Source organism: Crassostrea angulata, chromosome 10, assembly GCF_025612915.1.
Source record: "Crassostrea angulata isolate pt1a10 chromosome 10, ASM2561291v2, whole genome shotgun sequence".
NCBI lineage: Eukaryota > Metazoa > Mollusca > Bivalvia > Ostreida > Ostreidae > Magallana > Magallana angulata.
In genome coordinates this window covers 12,025,883-12,047,041 of record NC_069120.1, presented here as the reverse complement: position 1 = coordinate 12,047,041, position 21,159 = coordinate 12,025,883, and the positions used below count along the sequence as shown (strand labels likewise).

Genomic DNA, 21,159 nt, shown 5'->3' with positions numbered 1-21,159 from the left:
CTGGCCAATTCCTCGGGTTTCTCAATAAATCTTATTAATCTGGAATTGCAGGAGCCTTTTCAAAGGGGTTTTCCGGTTTATTTTTTACCGGATGTAAGAAAAGAGGCTTACTTTGACAGAGGCCATTTCAAAGCTAATTGTGACGGACACAAGAGTCGTTCAAACAAAGAATAAATGTTTTTCAACGACTTAAACAACAAATTCTACTTTCATAACTAGTCGCGCGGTACTTCATATCAGAGAGGGAAACCTTGTTTATGCTCTTAGGAGGCTTAAGAAAAAAAGATACATTTCAAGAATGTTGACCTCCCAGCGACTTACTGCTGAAATCGACTGCCTCGTTTTCTCATGTACTTGAATTTGGCTTCCGGGGAAAGCAACATTCCCCGATATTAACATCTTAATGCAAAAATCACAGCAACAACCTGATGGAATGACACTTGAAATCCAAATGTAGCGCTGAGATATTGAATTACAGCGGCGGATCAGTAGTGACAAATAATTTTTATAATGCGATATAAAATCAAAATGTCAGTGTGAAAGCTAGAGAAATTGATTTCATTCCGAGATCCCCCTCCCAATTTTACGATCCGATGGATGTTTATTTAGCATGACAAGCGGTAATATTATCCTCAAATGGAAAACAAGGCCTCGTAAATGTAACTATTGCACAAGAATGATGGGTTTTACTGCACATTTGAAATAAAATGCGAAATTGTATCCGTGTTGATAGAACATAGAATGCATGTCGCGTGTTGTAAAGTTTATCTCTCAATACTTCAACAATAAAAACTGGAAATTAAGAACAGCTATCGCCAGTAGAGCAATAGAGTTTTTGACGAGTTGTAATTTATTTTTCTATGATATCTAAAACAAAATCTATTTAACGTCAGACTGCATTTGGAAATAAAGAGGATTTTTCAATAGGAATAACGTCATTATTTAGCATTATGAAAGGCATCATCATTTAAGGTTGCAAACTTTAAACATTTTGCATTCCCTTACAAATTAAGTTCTTCTGCATGAAGCCAGTCAAAAGACTCCTCAAAACCTTTAAAAGAACCTGCATCTGCGCCCTCCAGCGCCAAGATGGATGGTCTAGTCAACGCAATGTGACAAGCCAATACCAGGAAAGGTCATGCAAATTTCAGTTTCTACAGTCGAGCCATTGAAATAACAATCGAAAAAATAACAACACGTTCGAACAGTAACAAATTCATTCAAAACAATTTGATCTATGAAGTACATAATCTCATTTACAAAACCTATCAATATGAGTGGTAGCAATGTTATTCTCAGCAAGCATTCGCCTTCCTGCCATGATACTTAACATAAGTATAATATCAGGTCCAATGAACTGAGTAACTAAGGTTCAAATGTAATCATATCAAAAATATAACTTCTGAATATACACAAACAATACATGCAAGTCAATATGATCACAGTGTAAAACAAAACTTAGCACTTCTACTGAAGTTATTGCAAACCAACAGGCAAAATTCGTACAATTATATATGACAGTCATATTGAATGTATCAAAATTATATAGTATGTTTTTTAAAAGTTTACAAGTACAGCCAACAAGGAAAAATGTTTTGAAAATGACAAATACACTGTTAAGTACTACAGAAATACAACTGATCCCTAATTCTGTTATCCTGAGACATAAATAGTCAGTCTCAACATTGATCATTTATAAAAGGCTTAAGGTGGTATTGGACACCTGTCAATATTAATGTGGATAAAAAAAACATTATTCATACATCTGTTTAGAATTTTCAGTTTTTACAATATTTGGAGAAAAAATATGTTTTACAAATTTTTCGAAAAGTAAATACCATAAAAGCCTCAGTGGGATTCGAACTCATATCTTAAACATTCGTAGTAGCACTCTAACCCACTTCACTGGGAAAGAAAACATTGATTAAAAAATTATACTTGATTTCAATTTTTCCATAGGAAGTACATCACAACATCGAGGTGTCCAATACCTTCTTAATTTTATCATTCTGATTAAATATTTGTCCACAAGCTGTTACAATACTTTTAAAATCTTAATTTTAAGATTCACTTAAGCAACAGTACATTGTCGAAAATTGACCATAGTAATGATAGATCTTCATATAAACAACATCAATTCAAATGCTTTACAATTTCATCGATAAGCAGTTACTTGGCTTGTTAATTTATTCAGATTTGATACGACTAGTTGGAGCACAAAAAGAGTACTAGATAGACTCCACTGGTTTTACTTTGAAGAAATTAAGTACAGAGCTTTTTCGTTTGCTTCTTAAAATAAATTTTAGTTTAAGCACTATCTAGTCAAAAGAACAACCTGAAATCCTGCTCACTTACTACATGTAGTACTCAATCCAAAACAGGATTCCCTATCATCTTTGACAGAAAGCCTATATCATGTCTATCTAAACCTATAATTAAGTTTTTTATATACTAGTACCCATCAAATTTCCCTTCTTGATACTGTCAATTTTACAGAGTGTGATCCGATTTTCCAGATCACCCCACTGTGGGTTTCTGATTGCGTATCACCTCTCTCAGAAACTGATGACATACCACATGTTTTAGCGCATTTTAAAAGAGTTCATCTAAAAAAGCTCTGTTGTATTATTAAATGTCATACAATTGATTTTAAAAAGATAGTTTTTGTAATAAAAACTTTTAAATGGACAAGGGTATTTTATAATAAATTTATCATTGTAACAGTAACTTAATCCAAAGATCTGGATCACGTCTCGTTACCAGGCGCGGATCATCAAACTTGATGTGGCTCGTTTGATATGATGATCCATGCCTTGCAACTTGACATGATCTGACCCTTTGGATCAAGTTATTGTTATAATAATAAATATATATTATTACACACTGTTCTACCTCTACACAGGATTTCAATGACCATCAATGAAAAAAATGGGAATTTGTAACAGATGATTCTAATCTATCCAGTGAAAATGATAATACAATTATGAGTCATAATATCGAATCTTTAAAAAGGTTGATATATTTTTGCATTCATACACTTAACAGTAAAATTTCACTATCGGTAATATGAAAGAAATTATTGTGTCGGCATACAGTCATAGTAAATCATAATTCATTACAATTTGATTTGGTAATTCTGAGAAATGTACTATTCCAAATCATGATCACTGATTTTCTCTGACTTTCATAAATGTCCAACTATAGTGATTATTTTGTTAATATACATGCTCATGTTTCCATTACATCCATAATACATTGTAAACTTGACTCATTTTGAGACAGTTATATGTTATATGACAGCATTGCCATAACCCAAGGCCAGATTTGGTTACATTTACATTGAGAGAATGAGATTGGCTGAAGTTCTCCAACAATTACTACTGGTATGTATATTTATTACTTTCCATTTGAAACTTTGTCTATGATAAAACATAAAGATGACAGTTTCACACTAATGATATTGTTTTTCACGTCCATTCCCCTTAAGACCTACTTTATATTGCTAACTTTCCTTACACAAGAACATTAACCCATTATATAATACATATCATCCAAGTACAAGTATTCAGCAGTCATGAGACTTGATAACATAGGAGTTGATAACCTTAAATTGCTGAAATGTGTATTTAACATTACTAAGACATTTTTTTTTATATCAAATAAACCTTTTCCTAAAATTTTGATAAACTGATTAAAGAATGGTATCCCATTAACATTTCTAATCTATCCTATCACACTTAACTGTTACTTTTCTTCATTCCCAAGCTTACAAACTCTTAAACTCAATCAAGAACAATCTGCATTGAACAGCATCATTGTGTACTCGAATAAGATTGCATAAACCAAGACTTGGCACACGGGATTTTGTCCATCGCTTTATCGTTTCAGCGACTTTATGAAATTATCCAAGTTATACTCAGACTCATATTCCTTCTCGTCCCATAAATCTCCTAGATTTTCCAGAATGGACTTGATGCTCTCCCGTTTGTTTTGATCACTACTGCTGCCACCAGAGGACACTATCTCTTGACCTTTAGCCTTATCGTCCAATGAAAACAAATCTAGCAGTTGGTCTGTTCCCATTGTTTTGAGACTAGCATTGTCTTGGCTGATGATAGTGTTGGCAATTGTCATCTTAAACTTTTGAAGCCTGTGGTAAAACAAGAGTTAATTGGTAATAATGTACACAAGCACTGCTGGTATGTCATGTTAACAAGTTCATAAAAAACATTCTTTTATCGTCTTGTTTAATACTTAAAAGCTATATGTCGATATGTTATTCTTGTGTTGTGTACTTTGAAGGGAAATACTGACCCCATGATTTTTTCCTCCAGTGTCCCTCTTGTAATCAACCTGTAAACATTGACCACTTTCTTTTGTCCAATTCTATGAGCCCGATCCATTGCCTAAAAATAAAAACATTAAAAGTGACACTAATGCAAGATAGATTTTCTATTACCATCACTCTATTGTCTGGTTTTCTTTGAACACCTGAAATTTACAATGTTAAAGTAATAGCTGAGATAGCAGAGTCTATAAACATTTCCACTTTGTTAAAATTATAATTTAGGGCAGTGTTGTGTGGGAAAATGCTCTTTATGTAATGTTAACTTAGAGCAGGGCTGTATATGAATGTGTTTGTTCTATACCTGTAGATCCTTCATTGGATTCCAGTCATGTTCCACAAATATAACCGTGTCGGCCCCGGTCAAGTTCAAACCTAGCCCTCCCACATGTGTGGTCAACAACAGAATGTCAATGGAGGGGTCGTTGTTGAACCTGAAGAAATATAAAAAAGAAAGTTTCATATAATACCCTGTCAGGAATTGTTAATTATGTTGATTTATTAGGAAGGATAAGAGATGAAATTACAGGAAGTTAAGATTTTACCTGTTTACAATCTGTTGTCTGGATCCTGCTGGAATACTGCCATCTAGTCGTAAGTAGGTCACGGAAGGCATTTGTGACCTGTAAAATACATTATTAAAATTAAAGAAACCAAGATCATTTTAACTGTGTGTTGAGTATGTTTTTTAATCTGCAGTTAACTTACGAAATAGTACAAACTTACTTCAGCAGGTCCTCTTCTACAATGTTGAGCATACTTTTCAGCTGACAGAACAACAGGACACGATGCTGATTAACAACGGGCTGATCCGCTGCAAACCCTGACCCAGAGCCTGTCGGCATGGCAACACCAATTCCACAGTCCAACAGCAGTTGTCTGAAGTGAAAAAATTTCATGCTCATTGTTCATGATAGAGAACTAAGAGTTGAGATGAACTTACTGGGTTCTTGTTGACTCAATGCTCTTACTTTAAGGCGTTCAGTTTGGGTGCGTGTTGACAGTCTCGTAAGGAGGAGTTACTGGTCTTGAGCTGCTTCGTAACTTCCTCATACTTAGGATGACTAGTAGTCAAAACAAGGGCAGGGTGATTGCACAGCTTCCTCAAATACTGCAATGCCTGGCAAAATCAAAGGAAAATATAAATCACTCAAGAACTATTCAATGCACATTTTCAATAGATATCAAAATATTATACTGTATGGCCCTTTTGAAAAGTCAGAGTATTAGATGTGAGAATAAGAATACAGGTTGTTGTTTTTTTATGATCAGTGCAAGCAGCAAGATTGCGCCCCACACCTGGAAGACATGAGTAGCACCAGCACTCTTCCTCTCCTTGTTATCCGTACTCTCCAGTAACGTGACAGAATCCTCCACACCCTGCTTCGCTCGGGATTTGGCAAAGTCCTCATACAATTGTGTCTGGAAAAGAAGTACAATTAAATCCTCACATCATCCAGTATAATAAGATAAATGACCAAGTTACAAAGCACAAGTTTTAAAGCACAAGTTCAACATTACCTGTAGAGGACTAAGTTCACAGTAGTAATCTTGAATGATCTTGGGTGGAAGATCCTGCAAGACGTCTTCCTTCAGACGACGGAGGATGAACGGAAGAACCTGTCTGTGAAGAGATTCCATCGCCAAAGCACCTGCAGTGGAAAATGTTTGCAGTTTAAATGTGCACTACATGTTCCTCAACGAAGATTATTTGACATTGACAAATGCATGCAATACAATATCATTTAAAATTTCTTATACAAAACCAAACTTCATGCAAATGCAGTAAAACTCTGAAGTTGTAATAATTTTTCTAATCTCTAAACAGCATGTACACATTCCATCCAACTCTACTGTAAAGGAAATCTATCATGAAACTATGAAGCTGAATAGTGCAGGAGCTATTAATATAGGGTTGAATTACATACCTGCTTCCTGCTCCTTGGAAGTACTTTTAGCATCCCTGCTCTGTAGAATGGGTTTACCATATCTGGCTTGGAACTGTTTCTCTGTTCCCAGGAATCCTGGCATCAGAAAGTCAAAGAGAGACCACAGATCTAGGACGTTGTTCTGGATGGGGGTCCCTGACAGGATTAAACGATGGTTGCAGACCAACTGTTTCACTGCTTTAGAGAGCTGAAATCACAAAAGATACACTGTCTATTCAGGTTTACAACTCAAATTATGTGTAAAAGAATAAAATGCTTAAAATACAGAATATATTTTGGAGTCATTATTAACTCAAGATATAAATTAATTTATTTTTGAGTAGTTACTAAGTTAAGGCGAAAGTAGCTTTGTGTAGAGAAAGTGTGAAAGAATGGTTTGCAAACTTACTTTGGTCTTGCCATTCTTAATGATGTGCCCTTCGTCCAGAATACAGTAGTTCCAGCTGATGGTACTGAAGAAGTCAATGTCATTCCTCACCACGTCATACGATGCTACAATCAAATTGTGCTTCTTCACCTTCTTCTGAATTCTAAAATAAAGCAAACATCATAGCTGATATACTCCCATTTCATAAACAGAATTCCTTTTAAGTGCTGCCCTGCAAGGTACATGTTAGATGAAGTTGTGTGCCTTTAAACTGTAACTCTCTCTTCTGTAAAATCCTTTATCTACAGATCTTTAGTATTATTTTATTCTGTAAGCATAACAAACTAATGAAATAGACATGTATTACCTGGCTCGTTCTCCGGGGGGACCGGCGTACATGAGGGGATTAAGGTGAGCCTCGTCAACAAACTTGTTGACCTCATACACCCAGTGTCCAATCAGAGTGGGGGGACAGATCACAATGGAGGGCATGGGGGCAAACTCCATGGACTGAGTCTCCTGTGACACAGATCAAAAGCAAATGTATCTACCTTTTCACATTAGAAAAGAAAGTCAAAGAACATGATAATTATCTTTGGTACAAACATGGTAAAACCACTTGATTTCTCTTTTTCAATGTAAACATGTACTTTCATGAGGGAAATAAATAGTTTAATTAACACTCAGTATCTTTAAAATCAAACATTTTGGAAAACCAAAATAATGGTGAGTGTTCACTATCACATCAACTGTTGTATATTTTAATTCCCAAAATTTCAAGAGCTCGTATCTTAAACTTCTTCCAAGTAATGGTTAATAACCCAGTGGGTATAAAACAGCTCTTCATAAATTAAATAATACATTTATGTGCATTGAATTTATTACAATATGTTTTGTATATGTTAATGACATACTTTAATCTTTCACTGTAATAAATACAAGAATTTGATAATAACTGTAGATACCTGGTATTTTTGATCTCTGAGTTTGTGGTCAGAGGCCATTATACAGATGGACTGCAGGGTTTTACCCAGTCCCATGTCGTCACAGAGAATGCCGTGTAGATTGTACTTGTTCAGGAAAGCCAGCCAGTTCACACCATCCTGTAATGTGTAATGTGAAGGAAATTTAGATTTTTTCTGAATTGTTATATCTATGATCATGTACAAAATAAATATCATAATTCAAAACATAAATTTCACAAAGAAACCAACAAATAAATATGTTTTCTACATACAATACATTACTCCTACATACAAATACAAATCTACTTTGTATTATCACTTCATCTTACCTGCTGGTACTTCCTTAATTCTGCTTTGACAGGCACCACAATGTTATAGCCCTCAAGTTTGGATCCATCCATCAGTTGCTCCAGGAATTTCCTTTGCTTCTCTTTCTCTGCAATGAGGGCAGGACTCATTTCTGGAGGATCTGTTATTCCAGCCTGAAATCAAGAGAATGCTTTTTGATACATGTTCTTGTGAAATAAAAGAAACCCATTTCTCCTAAACAAAAAATCCATAAATACCATGGTATCATTAAATTTCATAAAGGTCAATTTTCATAGATTGCTAATTTTCCATAGGTTCAAGGGTACATCACATTGTGATACTTTATCGATTAATGATCTACCAATACTTAATTTAATAAGTTGCTGCAGTTGTTAATTCGTTGGTGAGGTTCTGATACTTTATTGATTAATGATCTACCAATACTTAATTTAATAAGTTGCTGCAGTTGTTAATTCGTTGGTGAGGTTCACCCACTAAATCACAAAAATTAGGCAACAAACTATAGCTTATACCAACCTCTAGTGGCATCAAGCGGATGAGTGAGGCGAAGCAAGCGGTGGCCATTAATCTGACCGCCTCGTTCTGGTCACTCATACGACGAAGGACCTGCACCACCAGCAGCACAATGTACGGGATCAGATCCAGTCCAAGACCATCTATCACACCTGTTACCCAGGTCAAGGTCAATCGCAAAAAAACCCAGGCAAATCAACTCTTCTTTTAAAAAATATACATTAAATGAAAATATTTGAGGGAGAAATTGCTGTTGTCAAACTTCATTATCTCAAACTGGGAATTTTTTTCAGAATTTAAGAATTAAAGACATAAAGGGTAATATACACTGTACGTGTACATGTACATCCTACATAAAAAATGTCCAACTCCTTTATAAATTTATTGTACTCCTTATGGTGTTGTTTGGAGATTTTAAAGTTTAAATGTATATAGTGTATATTAATCCATTGTACATTAAACCAGTCATATGATCTTTCTTTTTTTACTGAAGATGGAAAGGATACAAGCCAAAGCTTCTGTTGCTCCCTGCCTGTATATGACATTATCAGCAATATCCATGAGTGGAACTATTTTTTCAATGATAAAGGTCATAAGGTCAAGAGTCATGACCTGACAGAGCATTCCAAAACACCTGGCTGCCATGTGACGGACCGCAGTGAAGTGACTGTGCAGACAATCCAGCAGTAATGGTAACCTTTCTTTCAACTGTCAACACAAGGAGAAATAAATATGTAAAATTAATGAGAAATGTGCTGCTACATGTATAAACGAGTGTAGGTACAAATCTTCAATTTTAATTAAAGCTGTGCACACACCTGTAACTGTAGGTTTGGAGTCATCACTGTACATAGTGTCTCCAGCACCTGCAGAGAGTTGACCAGTTCCTGGGCTTTCTCCTCTGTCAGCATATTTTCTGTCAAACAGACAACACATTCCTAAATACCACACAAACCTAGAGTGATCTGACACTAATACTTGTACATGTTAAGAAGATTAATGAGAGAATGAAGAGAAAGGAAACTGAATGGGTCAATCCTCTAATTCACAGGCCAGATAGTGTCTACATTTTCCCACAAAAACAATCATACCACAATAAGTTTAGTGATATGACTCTTTTACAAAGATCTCAGAGATCAATGCAAGAATGCAGAAAAAATCAGCAGAATTGGTTGACCTGCAGTACCGATCAGACCCAACCTAACGGAGAGTAAACCCCAACAGGTTTACTTTCTGGGTTTACTCTGGTTTTACTCCAGGTTTACAAGAGTGGACCCAGAGTAAACCCAGAGTGGACAAAGAGAGTAAACCCAGACAGAAGTATACCCCTGAAAGCAGACACTAACTGTGTATTCGGAATATACAGTGGAGCCTCAGATATCCGGACGCCAGATATCCGGACGCTTCACTTTCCGGTCGATTTTTATTGGGAACGGAATTTTTACACAATAATTTGTCTCGTTTATCCGGAATTCCGCTTTCCGGATCCGGACGGTCAAATTTTACCACATAATACAGTTTTCCTTTAAATTTTACCTCATTTAACCGGACGGTCACATTTAAGTGTTCGGGGCACAAAAGTTTTTTATGCGCAAGTGCAAATTGGTGTAAAAACATCTGACACTGGTTGTTGGTTTTAAACAATGCCTTCGTCCGGTAATCGGGGTCACCTGTGTCACGCTATGTACTCGCCCGAGGATATTACGATAACCATGGATGCGACATGTTTAATTGTCGCCATTTTACTTATGAACTGTTATTGTTGGATTAAAATGTCATGAAAATTGTTTAATTTGTGTTTAAAAAAGTCATCTATTGATTGAATTAAAATTCTATTAATCGTAGTGTGATTAGATCGTTCGTACGCCTATTCATTTTAAAACGTAATTGAAATGAAATATTTGATAATTTGAGTTCTGTTTACGATAGTTATTAAGACCGCTTGGGATGTTTAGGGTATCGACATTAATTTTATAGCGTGTGTTCAATTAACAGTGTAATAATAATTTATGCCAAACATGGCGTGGATGAGTGTTCACGCTACTTGTAAATATCGCTTGGGTGCAATTAACTCTATAGAAAGATGGATACGTAAAATTAGCTAGGGTAAGTTCTGTCAATGAAAAAATAGCTTGGACAATTATCAATAAGGGAATATATACAGATTTTCACCCATTTTCAAACATCAAATGTTGAGCAGCTTCAAACATGTCAACACCACCGGCCAAGAGAGCGAGATTTGCGATCACCGCTAGCTTGAAGAAAAAGATTTGTCAGCGTAAAGTGGAACACCGACTTTCTTCTCTTCGCTTTGTTATGCGAATGTAATAAAATTATCGGTTTAATACAGTGATTGTTATGTACATGTACATGTACATGTGTTGCCTTGTAGAATGTAGTGCTTGGTTTCCTGTGGAAAAAACATACCTTAAATAATGTTTTTAACAATATTTTGTTTTGTTAATTTAAAAGAAAAACTAAACTTTTTTTGTAGTGCTTATGGCTATCAAATTTAATTGTATTATTAATTTATGAGTTATGTTTCCATAAATATTAAAGCTAAATATCACAATTCAGATATCTGGACGCGTCACCTATCCGGACGATTTGGCCTGGGGACAAAAGTGTCCGGATAAGTGAGGCTCCACTGTACAAAGGGCAGGAAAGACAGCCAGTAGGATGGTAAGATAAAAGATAGTTCAGCTTCACACTTCAGTGCATACAGCTGACCTCAAAAGCAATTTCCAAGTACATTTTTTTTTAAACCCAAAATAAACCCCGAGTGGACCCAAATTTTCAGAAAGTAATCCCAGAGTAAACCCTAAGTAGGCCCCAAAAGCAAACTCAGGGTTTAGTTAGGGTTTACTCTGGTGTTAGGTTGGGTCTGATCAGAACTGTAACGCTACATGCACTACGTCACTTTACAGATAGTTTTTAGACAGTTATCTACCTTTCCCCAGGCCCTGCAGGGGTTCCACCACGTTCTCCCACAGAGTGGGCAGGCTGGTGGGGAGGTCATCTCCAAACACTCGTGCGATGGTGGTCAGTGCCAGCGACGCCCCTCTCCTCTGGATCTGATGCTGCTCTTGTGTCTGGGATAGAAAACATAGGTTAACTCAGATAGACTTATAACACAATTAAGAAAAATTGCCGACTGAGCAAGCATCAAGAAAAAAATCTCACCTCGCCATTATCCTGGTTTTGATCAGAAGATGATTCTTCGTTTTTTACACTGGCTGCCCGCTTCAGCCACTTCTTTCCAACATCAGGAGTCTGCGGTGATAAATACAGTACATGTATTCCTGTTTTTATTTTACTTACAAATCTTTAGATTTTATCTACATGAGATATCTACCTTTTGCTGCTTTGTTAGGGTTATGATGCCAAACTTAGAATCACATTTGACTTCACTTTCATCAGCTACAACAAATGCACAATATTCAACTTCATGTATAATACATGCAAAAACATTTGTACATTTGAAATACTTATGACAAAAAATATGCAAAGTCTTTGAATTACAAATGTCTGTATGTTCAAACGGTACTTTTATGTATATATACATCTACATTTTCAATACAGTATTGCAATAGAATATCAGGCACAATGACAATAAAACTTGGATGAGCTCACTTTTGATCTCAGTCCTACTTTTACCAAAGGAATATGTAGTGGGAAAGTAAGAATGAGATCAAAAGTGAGCTCACCTTAGCTTTAAGGCCTGAGGGCCAGGTGTTACCTGTGTGGCTGGGGATGGGTGAAGCAACCCTGGGGGTAAAGGTGGGGTCCACACACAGAAAGGTGCACAGGTTCTTCAGGACCTTGGAATTAGGGTTAGGGTTTTTGTCCAGACATTTCTTAAGTAATCTACATAAGCAGTCAGCTGCCTCTTGCTGAAAATGAAACATTATTAGCTACATCTAGTTACAAAAAAGTTTAATGAAACTATTGTATTAAAAAAATATTCGATTTCTGCAAGAGATTGAAAATGATTTACATGCATATGTTAAGCCTGTTATGAAACATAAGCATCATTTACTATTACATATTAAGTATTCAAATTCATCATATTTTGAATGGAGACACACCTGAATCTCTTTATTTTGCTCCTTTTTGATGCAGTCCATCAATGGGCGAATGACAGGATTCAGTTTCTCTGGCAATGCATCCAGTTCTACTGCTGCCTTGGCTAAACTACACTGAACCCTGAAAGTTTATATATCAGATTTAAACTGGAGCAAATCTCACATCACATACATGTATCTGTGCTGTATGAATAGCAAAGTGAACAATATTTTATTCCAATAAGGCATTTTCATTTTATATCAAACAAACATAATAAATGTACAATGTATATTTCAGAGGAGGGTGGGTGGGTGGGGGGTATACCTGATTGTAAGGGTCTGGAGCTCCTGAATGGTCGTGTCCACTATGACCTTGAGTTGTCTCCTCCTGTCCTCGAACACCTGCTGAGATTTAGGTTTGAGCGTGGTTTTAGCTTGGTCAAATATTGTTGTGGTGAGAGAACTGGCCTGATCTAAGGTTATGATGCCTCTGAAATGTAAAGAAAAAAGAGGTATATGTATGGTCACTTCATCTCCACAGATCTCATCCAGGGTATTTGTATATACATGTACTAGTATACTGTATTTCAAGAATATGCATGAAGACATAAAGGGTATAAATTACATTGTACATCATAAATATTAAGATTAAAATTAAAGGAATTTTCTTCAGCTTTTAATTTAAATGTAACTGCTATTATTTTCATAACTTCAACACACCAAGTAAAAACTTTATGTACATCTTTTACAACCATACTGCATTAATGTTATGTACCGGTATATACCAGTAAATCCAATCAAACAAACCATAAACAATTTGTTAACTTACCCTGGTGGAATCACAGAGTCTATATCTACTCCATTCTGTTTGAGTCCTGCCATGAAATCTCGACAGTCAGACTGCATGTGTGTGAATGAGATAGCCACTTCATCAAAATAGATGGCATCATTCAAACACTCCAGCAGCTTGGCAACAGCTTCATCAGGGAGTTTGGTCTCCTGAAACATATATGCATAATCCACTTATAAATCTTTTCACCTATTTTTAAATTTGAAACTAAACAAAGATACATATGCCCTAAAAATTAAAACAATTCTATACATTTCCAGCAGTTCTCTAGCAACCATCAATGACTATTAAATGGTACATGTAATTTAAGTGGAAATTGTACATGAATACATCTACATATTGATGTACCTTGTTGGACAGTGCCAGGTTGTAGACCACTTGAGCTATCACAAATCTCTGGACAGCCGACTTGCTATTTAAGTGGAACAGGAAGAGCTTGGAAAGGGAGATCACTGGTTTCTCTGCTTCAGGTGGAAAGTTGGGAATTTCTCTTATGATGTAGCTACACAGCAACCCAAGAAACCTACAAGTCAGAAATATCATAATGTGATAAAGGTTGCATAAAAGAATGCATATTACTTATACCTACAAAGTCCTATTTTTTTTTATTAATGTATGAAGGTCCACTATTATATTAAAACAAAGGCATAAATATCATTTTCAAATGCTTTCATGACTAAATTGTGATTTTTCCAGTTATAACTACATGCATACAAAATAATTACCGGGTAACAATTTTTAAACAATAAAACCATAAAGATTTTATGTGATCTATATCCAAAATGTTCCTCTATAATGTCAACATGTTATTGAAAGAATTACTGGAATTTTTTTTTTTTTTAAATCTAAATATTTCATATATCCCTCATTCCAACTGTTGTTTGAGTCCTATTTATCAGTACATAAACACCAAATCAATCACCTGGTGGCCATTATGCGTGTTCTCATTACAGCCATATCCCTGTCCACCACACTAGCATTCAGGGTCTCTGTTCCTGCTATGTAGTCCATGGACTTCTGTGCAGTACCAATGCTATGTCTGCTCTTCCCTTGTTCAGAATCAGACTGTAAAAGAAAGCAACCATGAATACAACAGTATGCTTAAAACATCTGCCTAATAACCACTAAATAAGGAAATATTGTAAACAAACACCATTCATGTCTTATTTCAATGGGGGATGTGCAGCCATCTTGTTCTGTTCTAGTACCGGGGTAAGCGTAATTTACATACCAGTACAATACATGTAAAACCTCATATTTATTGCTTTTTTTATCTTTTGACAACAGTTTTTGACAGTTTGGGGCAAAAACAAGCCAGTTCAAGAAATGTTTACATGTTGATCCTCAAATGTACATGATGGCCGCACATCCCCCTTAAAATAACATTTACTCACATGTACTCTTCCTCTGTGCTTTGCCTCAATAAGGTAGGAGGAATCAAATGGAAGCTTTGAAGGTTGCATACAAAGACAGAGCCAGACCCCGAGCCAGGGCAGGGAATTCCCCACCAGGTATTCTAATGGTGCTTTCAGCAACAACTGGTTCCACACTTTCTCAAGTATCTTGGTTATATTGGGTTTTTCTTCCAGCAGACTCCTTTGAAATATGTGCCTAAGTGCGTCTTGTAAGATGAATGGCAGCCAGGGCTGAACTGATTGTTGGTCTTCTGGTAAAGTCAGCAAAGTATGGAAGGTTTGTAAGGCTGAATGTCTGACTGAGGCTATGGAGTGTCGAAGAAATGGCCACAACCTTGGAACTAGCTCAGGAAGGGGGCGAGACAACCTGCCATGTGTAAAATCAATGTTAGAAAAGAAATTTTATAATACATGTATTTTGATAACAAAAAAATTAAAAGCATTTTCTCAGATTAAAAAAAAACAAAACTGGACAACTTAAATACAATGACAATAGAAATTTAGTGGTATTTCTATGAAATGGTTTGAACACAGTGTCAATAGCTATAAAATTATTGATTAATTATATCACAATAAAGCTCTTCTTATTCTTACCAGTCTCTGATTGAGGCCTGTGGGTTTGTTAGGATGGTAGACAAAAGTGTCATAATACTGTTAGTAGAGGCAGTGAGGTCATCAAGATCCAGCAGTGTGTCCCACAAACAAGTCAGGATTAAGGGCACCTGTCAAACAGAAAGGGCCATCATAGAAAAAAGATCTACTGTAGATGTACATGTACTACATTAGGCTATTTAGCGCTTTTGGAGGAATGCGACTTCCGCTAAATCAAGTACATCGTTAAATGCCATACATATATGTATAAGAATAGTCAAATTCAGGAATACGCTAATTCAAATCCAACTTGTTCAAAAACTAATTTCCACCTAATATCATACACGCCAAATATAATACGTTTACAGTATTTTATCATGGAAAAAAAAGATGTGTTCCTTGTTTCTACCTGTTGAGGAAGAAGTCTAACGAGGTCGTGAGCCACAGGAACCAATGCTGCCGCGGCAACAGCTCTGACATCATCATCCACATCTTGTAGACCTCGGAACAGAGACGGTAATACTGCAGGCAGGATCCGGTCTGTCATGTCCTTTAAAGAAAGAACCATACTACATGTAAAATATTCCATGCAATTACAACTTTGACTTTTTTACTTTTTGTTTCAATTTGTAATACTCATATCTTACCTGTCTGACAGCCAGTAAGTACTTGAAGCCCAGCAGGCCCCCATGCCTAACCTCCCACTGCTGTTGGGCCAGAAGCTGGAGTAAGACATTGACCATGCCCTCCACACCACACCTATCCAGGTGTTTGATCACCATCCCCAGTGTCTGGGCACTGGTCTCCCTCACTGGAGCAACCACCTAATCAAGGGAAAGAAAATATATTCCAGACAAGTGATACCTGACAGACTGGTTGATAACACTATATGGCACCTCATGAGTAGGGCCCTTATTTTGTCATCCCAACGTTTTGAAATTGTAACTGTATATCTTGATATCCCAGATCAAATACAAAAAAAATTAAATATCTAAATGTTGCAAATACAATATGGAATAGCTTTATCCTAACTGTTCAATAATAAAGGCTGTAACTTACTTCATCAGAGACATAGTCCCCAAACCTGTCAAGGGACAGGACACACAGCAGTCTGAGGGCAAGGTCTGTCAACCACACCTGGTTAATGGTGTGCAACTGAAACACAGAGTAACATGTTATACAGGTAATTAGAATATCTTTATCCTACCAAACAATCAAACAAAGTCATGCATGCAAAGATATCAAGTGTAAATAGTCATCTCCTTTCAAGCCAAGTATATTTATATTTTAGCCATTGTTAGTGACAGGAAAATATTTTACCTGATCCAGTGGAATATCTATGGATAAGCCAGCCGAGTCGCCATGGATACGGATGACCTCCCTGAGCCCAGTTGCAGCACCATGTCGTGTCTCCCAGCTACTGTTGAAAAGGTCGTTCATCAGCAACTCACAGAAGGACTCAAAATACCACTCCTCATCCTGCAAAATACATATAATATTTGTTTATAGGACTCAACCATTAAACAAGATAAAGTCACTGAAAAACTCTAGCTCATACTTCATTGTATATAGGAATAATAGAATCTTTTAGTAAAAAACCTCTCATTACAAGTTTTGAGTATTCAGCAGGGAAAACAGTGTTTTATATCATAATAAAGATCAGGTTTTGAGTTGAATAGGAATTTGGTTGATCTGTCAAACCCTGTAAAATGCAGCACTTGCACCAAACCATCCACACCAAGTTAGATCTTGACGTCATATTAAAAAAATGACAACAGTTTTCTTGAAAAATATTAAAGGGAACTAACAATAGTGTGTATACAGAGGAATTACACACCTCCTCGATGTCCACGGAGGCCTCCATGACCAGCTTGCTCTCACTGCTCCCGACATCCACGCTGACTTGGGACTTGGCCTTCTTACAGGGGGGCTCAGTATCCAGGGACATCTGCTCACTGAAATAAAAACCACTGACTTACCAGAAAAACAAAAACTCTTATTTTGTAGTTCAAAATTAGAAAAGGAGTGGGGGTTTGGGTTTTTCTATACACTAAAAGTTATATACCCCGGTACTGTATTTTTCAGAAATATCTTTAAATCATACAAATGATCCGTAGAGTCAGTCTTAGGAATTTTGTTGCCTAAAAGGTTCAGATTGGGAAATTTCAAATTACTGGGTAGGACTGTTGTTTGGATGACCCTATTTTCCTTTCATTGCAAGGACTGTCGAAGCTGATTTGGGATGCTTCCGAAGAAAAAACAAACAAAAAACTCCCAAATTACAAGTCAGGTAAATCCAAACATTGACAAAAAAGAAGATGCATTTAATCAAAAATTTTACCTGGGTGTCAGATTCATTTCTACTTAAACACAATTATCTCCCTTATCTCAATACAAAATGCTCAACTATGCTGTTTTATTTTCTTAATTGTGACAAATGATCTTAAAATTTCCCAATATGAGCATTAACAATGATAATTTTTCCAAATCTAAAAGCACCAAGACCAATTTCAAAAAGTGAAGTGAAAATCACAATTTTGGAAAAATATAGATGATTTTCAAATTTGGAATTGGTCTGGTATCAGGCCCAAAATTACTTTGAGACAATCTTACTTGTAGCAGTCTTTTGACCTCTGCTTGGCCAAGATTTTAGCTCGCCGCTTTATTCGGCTGTGTTCTCTGGCACTCATCCCACCCGTCACATCCAGCAATTGTTGTTTCAGGATGTCAGACACACTTCTCTAGATTCATCGAATACAAATTAAATTCATTCAAGTTTAGAGTTGTTTCCCATTGAGAAAGTTGTTCTTATTTGAAGTGAAATGAATCATTCTAAGAAAAGTACAAATTTATATCTTTACCTTGTTAGAATATGTGTCTCCATTCTCTGTTTTTATTCCAGCTACCAAATCTTCATCTGAGAAAATGTCCCCGCCTATCCCAAGATTCCCGGCCATGTCTAGTCCAAGCCTCTTGTTCAGCATCTGACGTTGTAACGACAATTGGTCTTTGTCTTTCATGCCTGTAACATTCCTTTATCATTAGATTTATCGCCTATATTTTTTCAGAGGCTGCATTCTGTATCTAATACATGTATCTTTTTTTGTATAAAGTAAAAATGTATGTATTTTATGCATACTTCCATAATATCAAAATAAAAATACCATATTTCATTTTCATAAGAATGGGAAAATTTAATACCTCCTTTAGTTCAAAACTCATGAAAAACCATAAAATATATACATTTATCTCGCTTGATACTAACTTAGCGGTTCTGTTTCATACTGTTTCTCTTCGGCTCCCAAGAGTGATGCCCCTTGAGACAACACCTTGTCAATGTTGAACTGAGTAAACAACAGTTGAATGGGATTTTCTTCCACCACATTGCCATTGGTTTCTGAACAGAAACAAGGTTGAAAATAAAAATAAAAACATTAGCATTAAATACTAGTAACTTGATTCCTCTTTTATTGCATCTAAATATTTCCTGTAGTTATTAGTGAGGGGGAAAATTTAAATTCATTTAAATAAATTTACACACTATATGTAATATTTACAACCCCCAACATGATACAAGTTGTCTGATCATCAACATGCAGTGCCTAAATCATTAACCTTGCTTGATGGGAATTTTCTTGTTCCACTTGGGCACATTTCTTGCAATGGCGGACACTGCCTGTCCTGCAGCTATCCTGGTCTCCCAGCTTGAACTTTTTAAGTAGTCATGAACCTTTAAAGAAATCACAACTGGGTAAACTGTTAGACATTTTCATTATAACTGAAGTCATGAACTTCTCAGTAAACATTAATGACAAAAAGTGATGAATCTTTGAAAGAATCAGTGATGTATTTTATCAATACTGACATTTTAAAGTGTTTTTCTCTTTCTCTTTCTTCATTAATATTAATATAAATGAAAAACTGTTTCAATATCACTTCCTAGAGACAATGCGAATAAATGAATAAAATGAAACAAAAATCTGAAGGATTAGACTAATTTACTTCCTAATTTTCACCTTTGAAAGCAGGTTCTGAAGTTCATAAGGATGCAGTTTCTGAACCTCTCCAAGTTGTTCAGCTGCTGATTTTCGAATCAGTGGGGTTGATCCAGTATCCAGAAGTAAAAACAGCCTGTCAAGTCTAAAACCAACAGGTTATCTTATTAAAATAATGCTAGTTTTTGTTATCTACAAGATTCTGAAAACTGGTATTTCTCCATCGTATATCCCGAGAGAATTTGAAATAAAACAAATTAAAATACTGGTATATTGAATATTTATTGTAGTTTTAGTCTAAGACAATAAATCCATCAATCTCAAATATCCCAGTCGGCCTAATTAAGGGGGGATGGGATAATTGAACATCATCACGGCCATATTGCAACATACTTTCCTTTGTCCGAAATAAACAATGAAATAAAGAATAATCAATTTTTTTTTCTTTTCACAATCTTATGTAACTAAAGGTTAAATCTAGGTAATCAAGTTAAGTCACATCGGCTACTGATCTGTCATTCACAAGTTCCAATCATGCTTGGTCTTTTGCAATCTTATTAAAACCTTTTCTTTAAAAAAAAATTTAGAAATGAATTTTTTGGTTGAATACCCTACCATATGACAATGTAAATGATATGTATGGTTATCATATTTTGAATGTCTTATTTTATATACTTTCTTCCATTTTGATCTCAATTAACGAATCAAACATCACCTGAATTGCTAACGATCTTTACATTCTTTATACAAGGCCATTCAACACTAAGTAATTTATCACTAGTCTTGTGCATGTGTGAGGTCTTTCTAATTACTGCATCAGACATGACATGATCAATCTATCACTGTAGACCACCTAAACCACCACCACTGCATGTGATGGTGTTCATACCATTATTGAGTAAAAAAAGGACTGACCAATGTAAGTTTATTCAGAACTACAAATATTTGTGAAAACAAAGATGCTGCATGGGTTGTCAGAGCAGTTAGCCTTCTCGAATACGAGTGTTTGCGACGTATTGTCAAGATGACAACCAACAGGTAATGACATATGCCGAACACGATGAATACAGCCCCCTGTGTAATACAACAAAACGACTGCACACCGGCCGATCTGTTCTGATGATGAAGCGATGACGCTGACCCTTACCTCGTTGTCATAATTTCAACAGCAGTCCCACATTTAGCAATGCATGGTGTTACTCATACTCAAGATGTCGTCTCCGTTTTTTCCTTGTGTGACTGTGCAATACTTTGTTCCTATATGGGCACTTCTTGGTAGCTAAACATGCTGCAAACTTTTTGTTTTTACCGTAAAGTAACTTCTTAATTAGCGCGACGCTTAAATCTGGCGGTAAGGACTTACTTAAAAGAAGAACAACATATATCAAATAGCAATAAAGTCGTTCTTTATTTAATCCTCGGCCGCCCTCAACGGGCTCAGTTTTTATACTGACTGCCATTTTACACTGCTTACCTAAAATAGCGATCTAACTAACCTTTGATTGGTTGAAAATTCGGCTCTTCGACCAATAGGAGCAAAATAGAATTTAAAAAACGGCGTCTGTTTTCTTTGGTCGCCAATGTTTTTAGCACCCAAGAAAGAGTCAAGGTCACAATTAGAGTATACGTTATAAAATCGCATGTTTTTCATCTTGGATAAAAAAAGAAAACTGACAGGCCATCGTAAGACTGATCTAACCCTGCTTTGTTCACCAGTGAATCATATTTGATTCCAGTTAGGGGGTATTTTTAATTTGCAAGAAAGTTAAACGTTA

At 35.9% G+C, this 21,159-nt stretch overlaps 1 protein-coding gene across 1 annotated transcript; it reads right to left on the bottom strand.

Annotated features, from left to right (window-relative positions):
* Positions 1-1,203: 1,203 nt before the first annotated feature.
* LOC128166258 (TATA-binding protein-associated factor 172-like) lies at positions 1,204-20,848 on the bottom strand. Its single transcript, XM_052831304.1, has 38 exons — positions 20,532-20,848; positions 19,406-19,529; positions 19,005-19,119; positions 18,655-18,786; positions 18,251-18,411; positions 18,003-18,130; positions 17,227-17,344; positions 16,710-16,868; positions 16,449-16,544; positions 16,037-16,213; positions 15,799-15,939; positions 15,393-15,520; positions 14,778-15,165; positions 14,306-14,448; positions 13,732-13,906; positions 13,363-13,532; positions 12,859-13,023; positions 12,558-12,675; positions 12,209-12,362; positions 11,825-11,889; positions 11,653-11,742; positions 11,420-11,561; positions 9,288-9,385; positions 8,976-9,177; positions 8,473-8,621; positions 7,956-8,108; positions 7,627-7,764; positions 7,029-7,180; positions 6,683-6,824; positions 6,274-6,481; positions 5,867-5,997; positions 5,645-5,767; positions 5,317-5,465; positions 5,072-5,224; positions 4,891-4,968; positions 4,650-4,779; positions 4,315-4,406; positions 1,204-4,150 (listed from the first exon to the last, which is right to left on the bottom strand). Exons 1-38 carry the CDS (start codon positions 20,540-20,542, stop codon positions 3,877-3,879), a joined length of 5,472 nt encoding a protein of 1,823 aa, XP_052687264.1. The 5' UTR covers positions 20,543-20,848; the 3' UTR covers positions 1,204-3,876.
* Between the last annotated feature and the right edge of the window lie 311 nt (positions 20,849-21,159).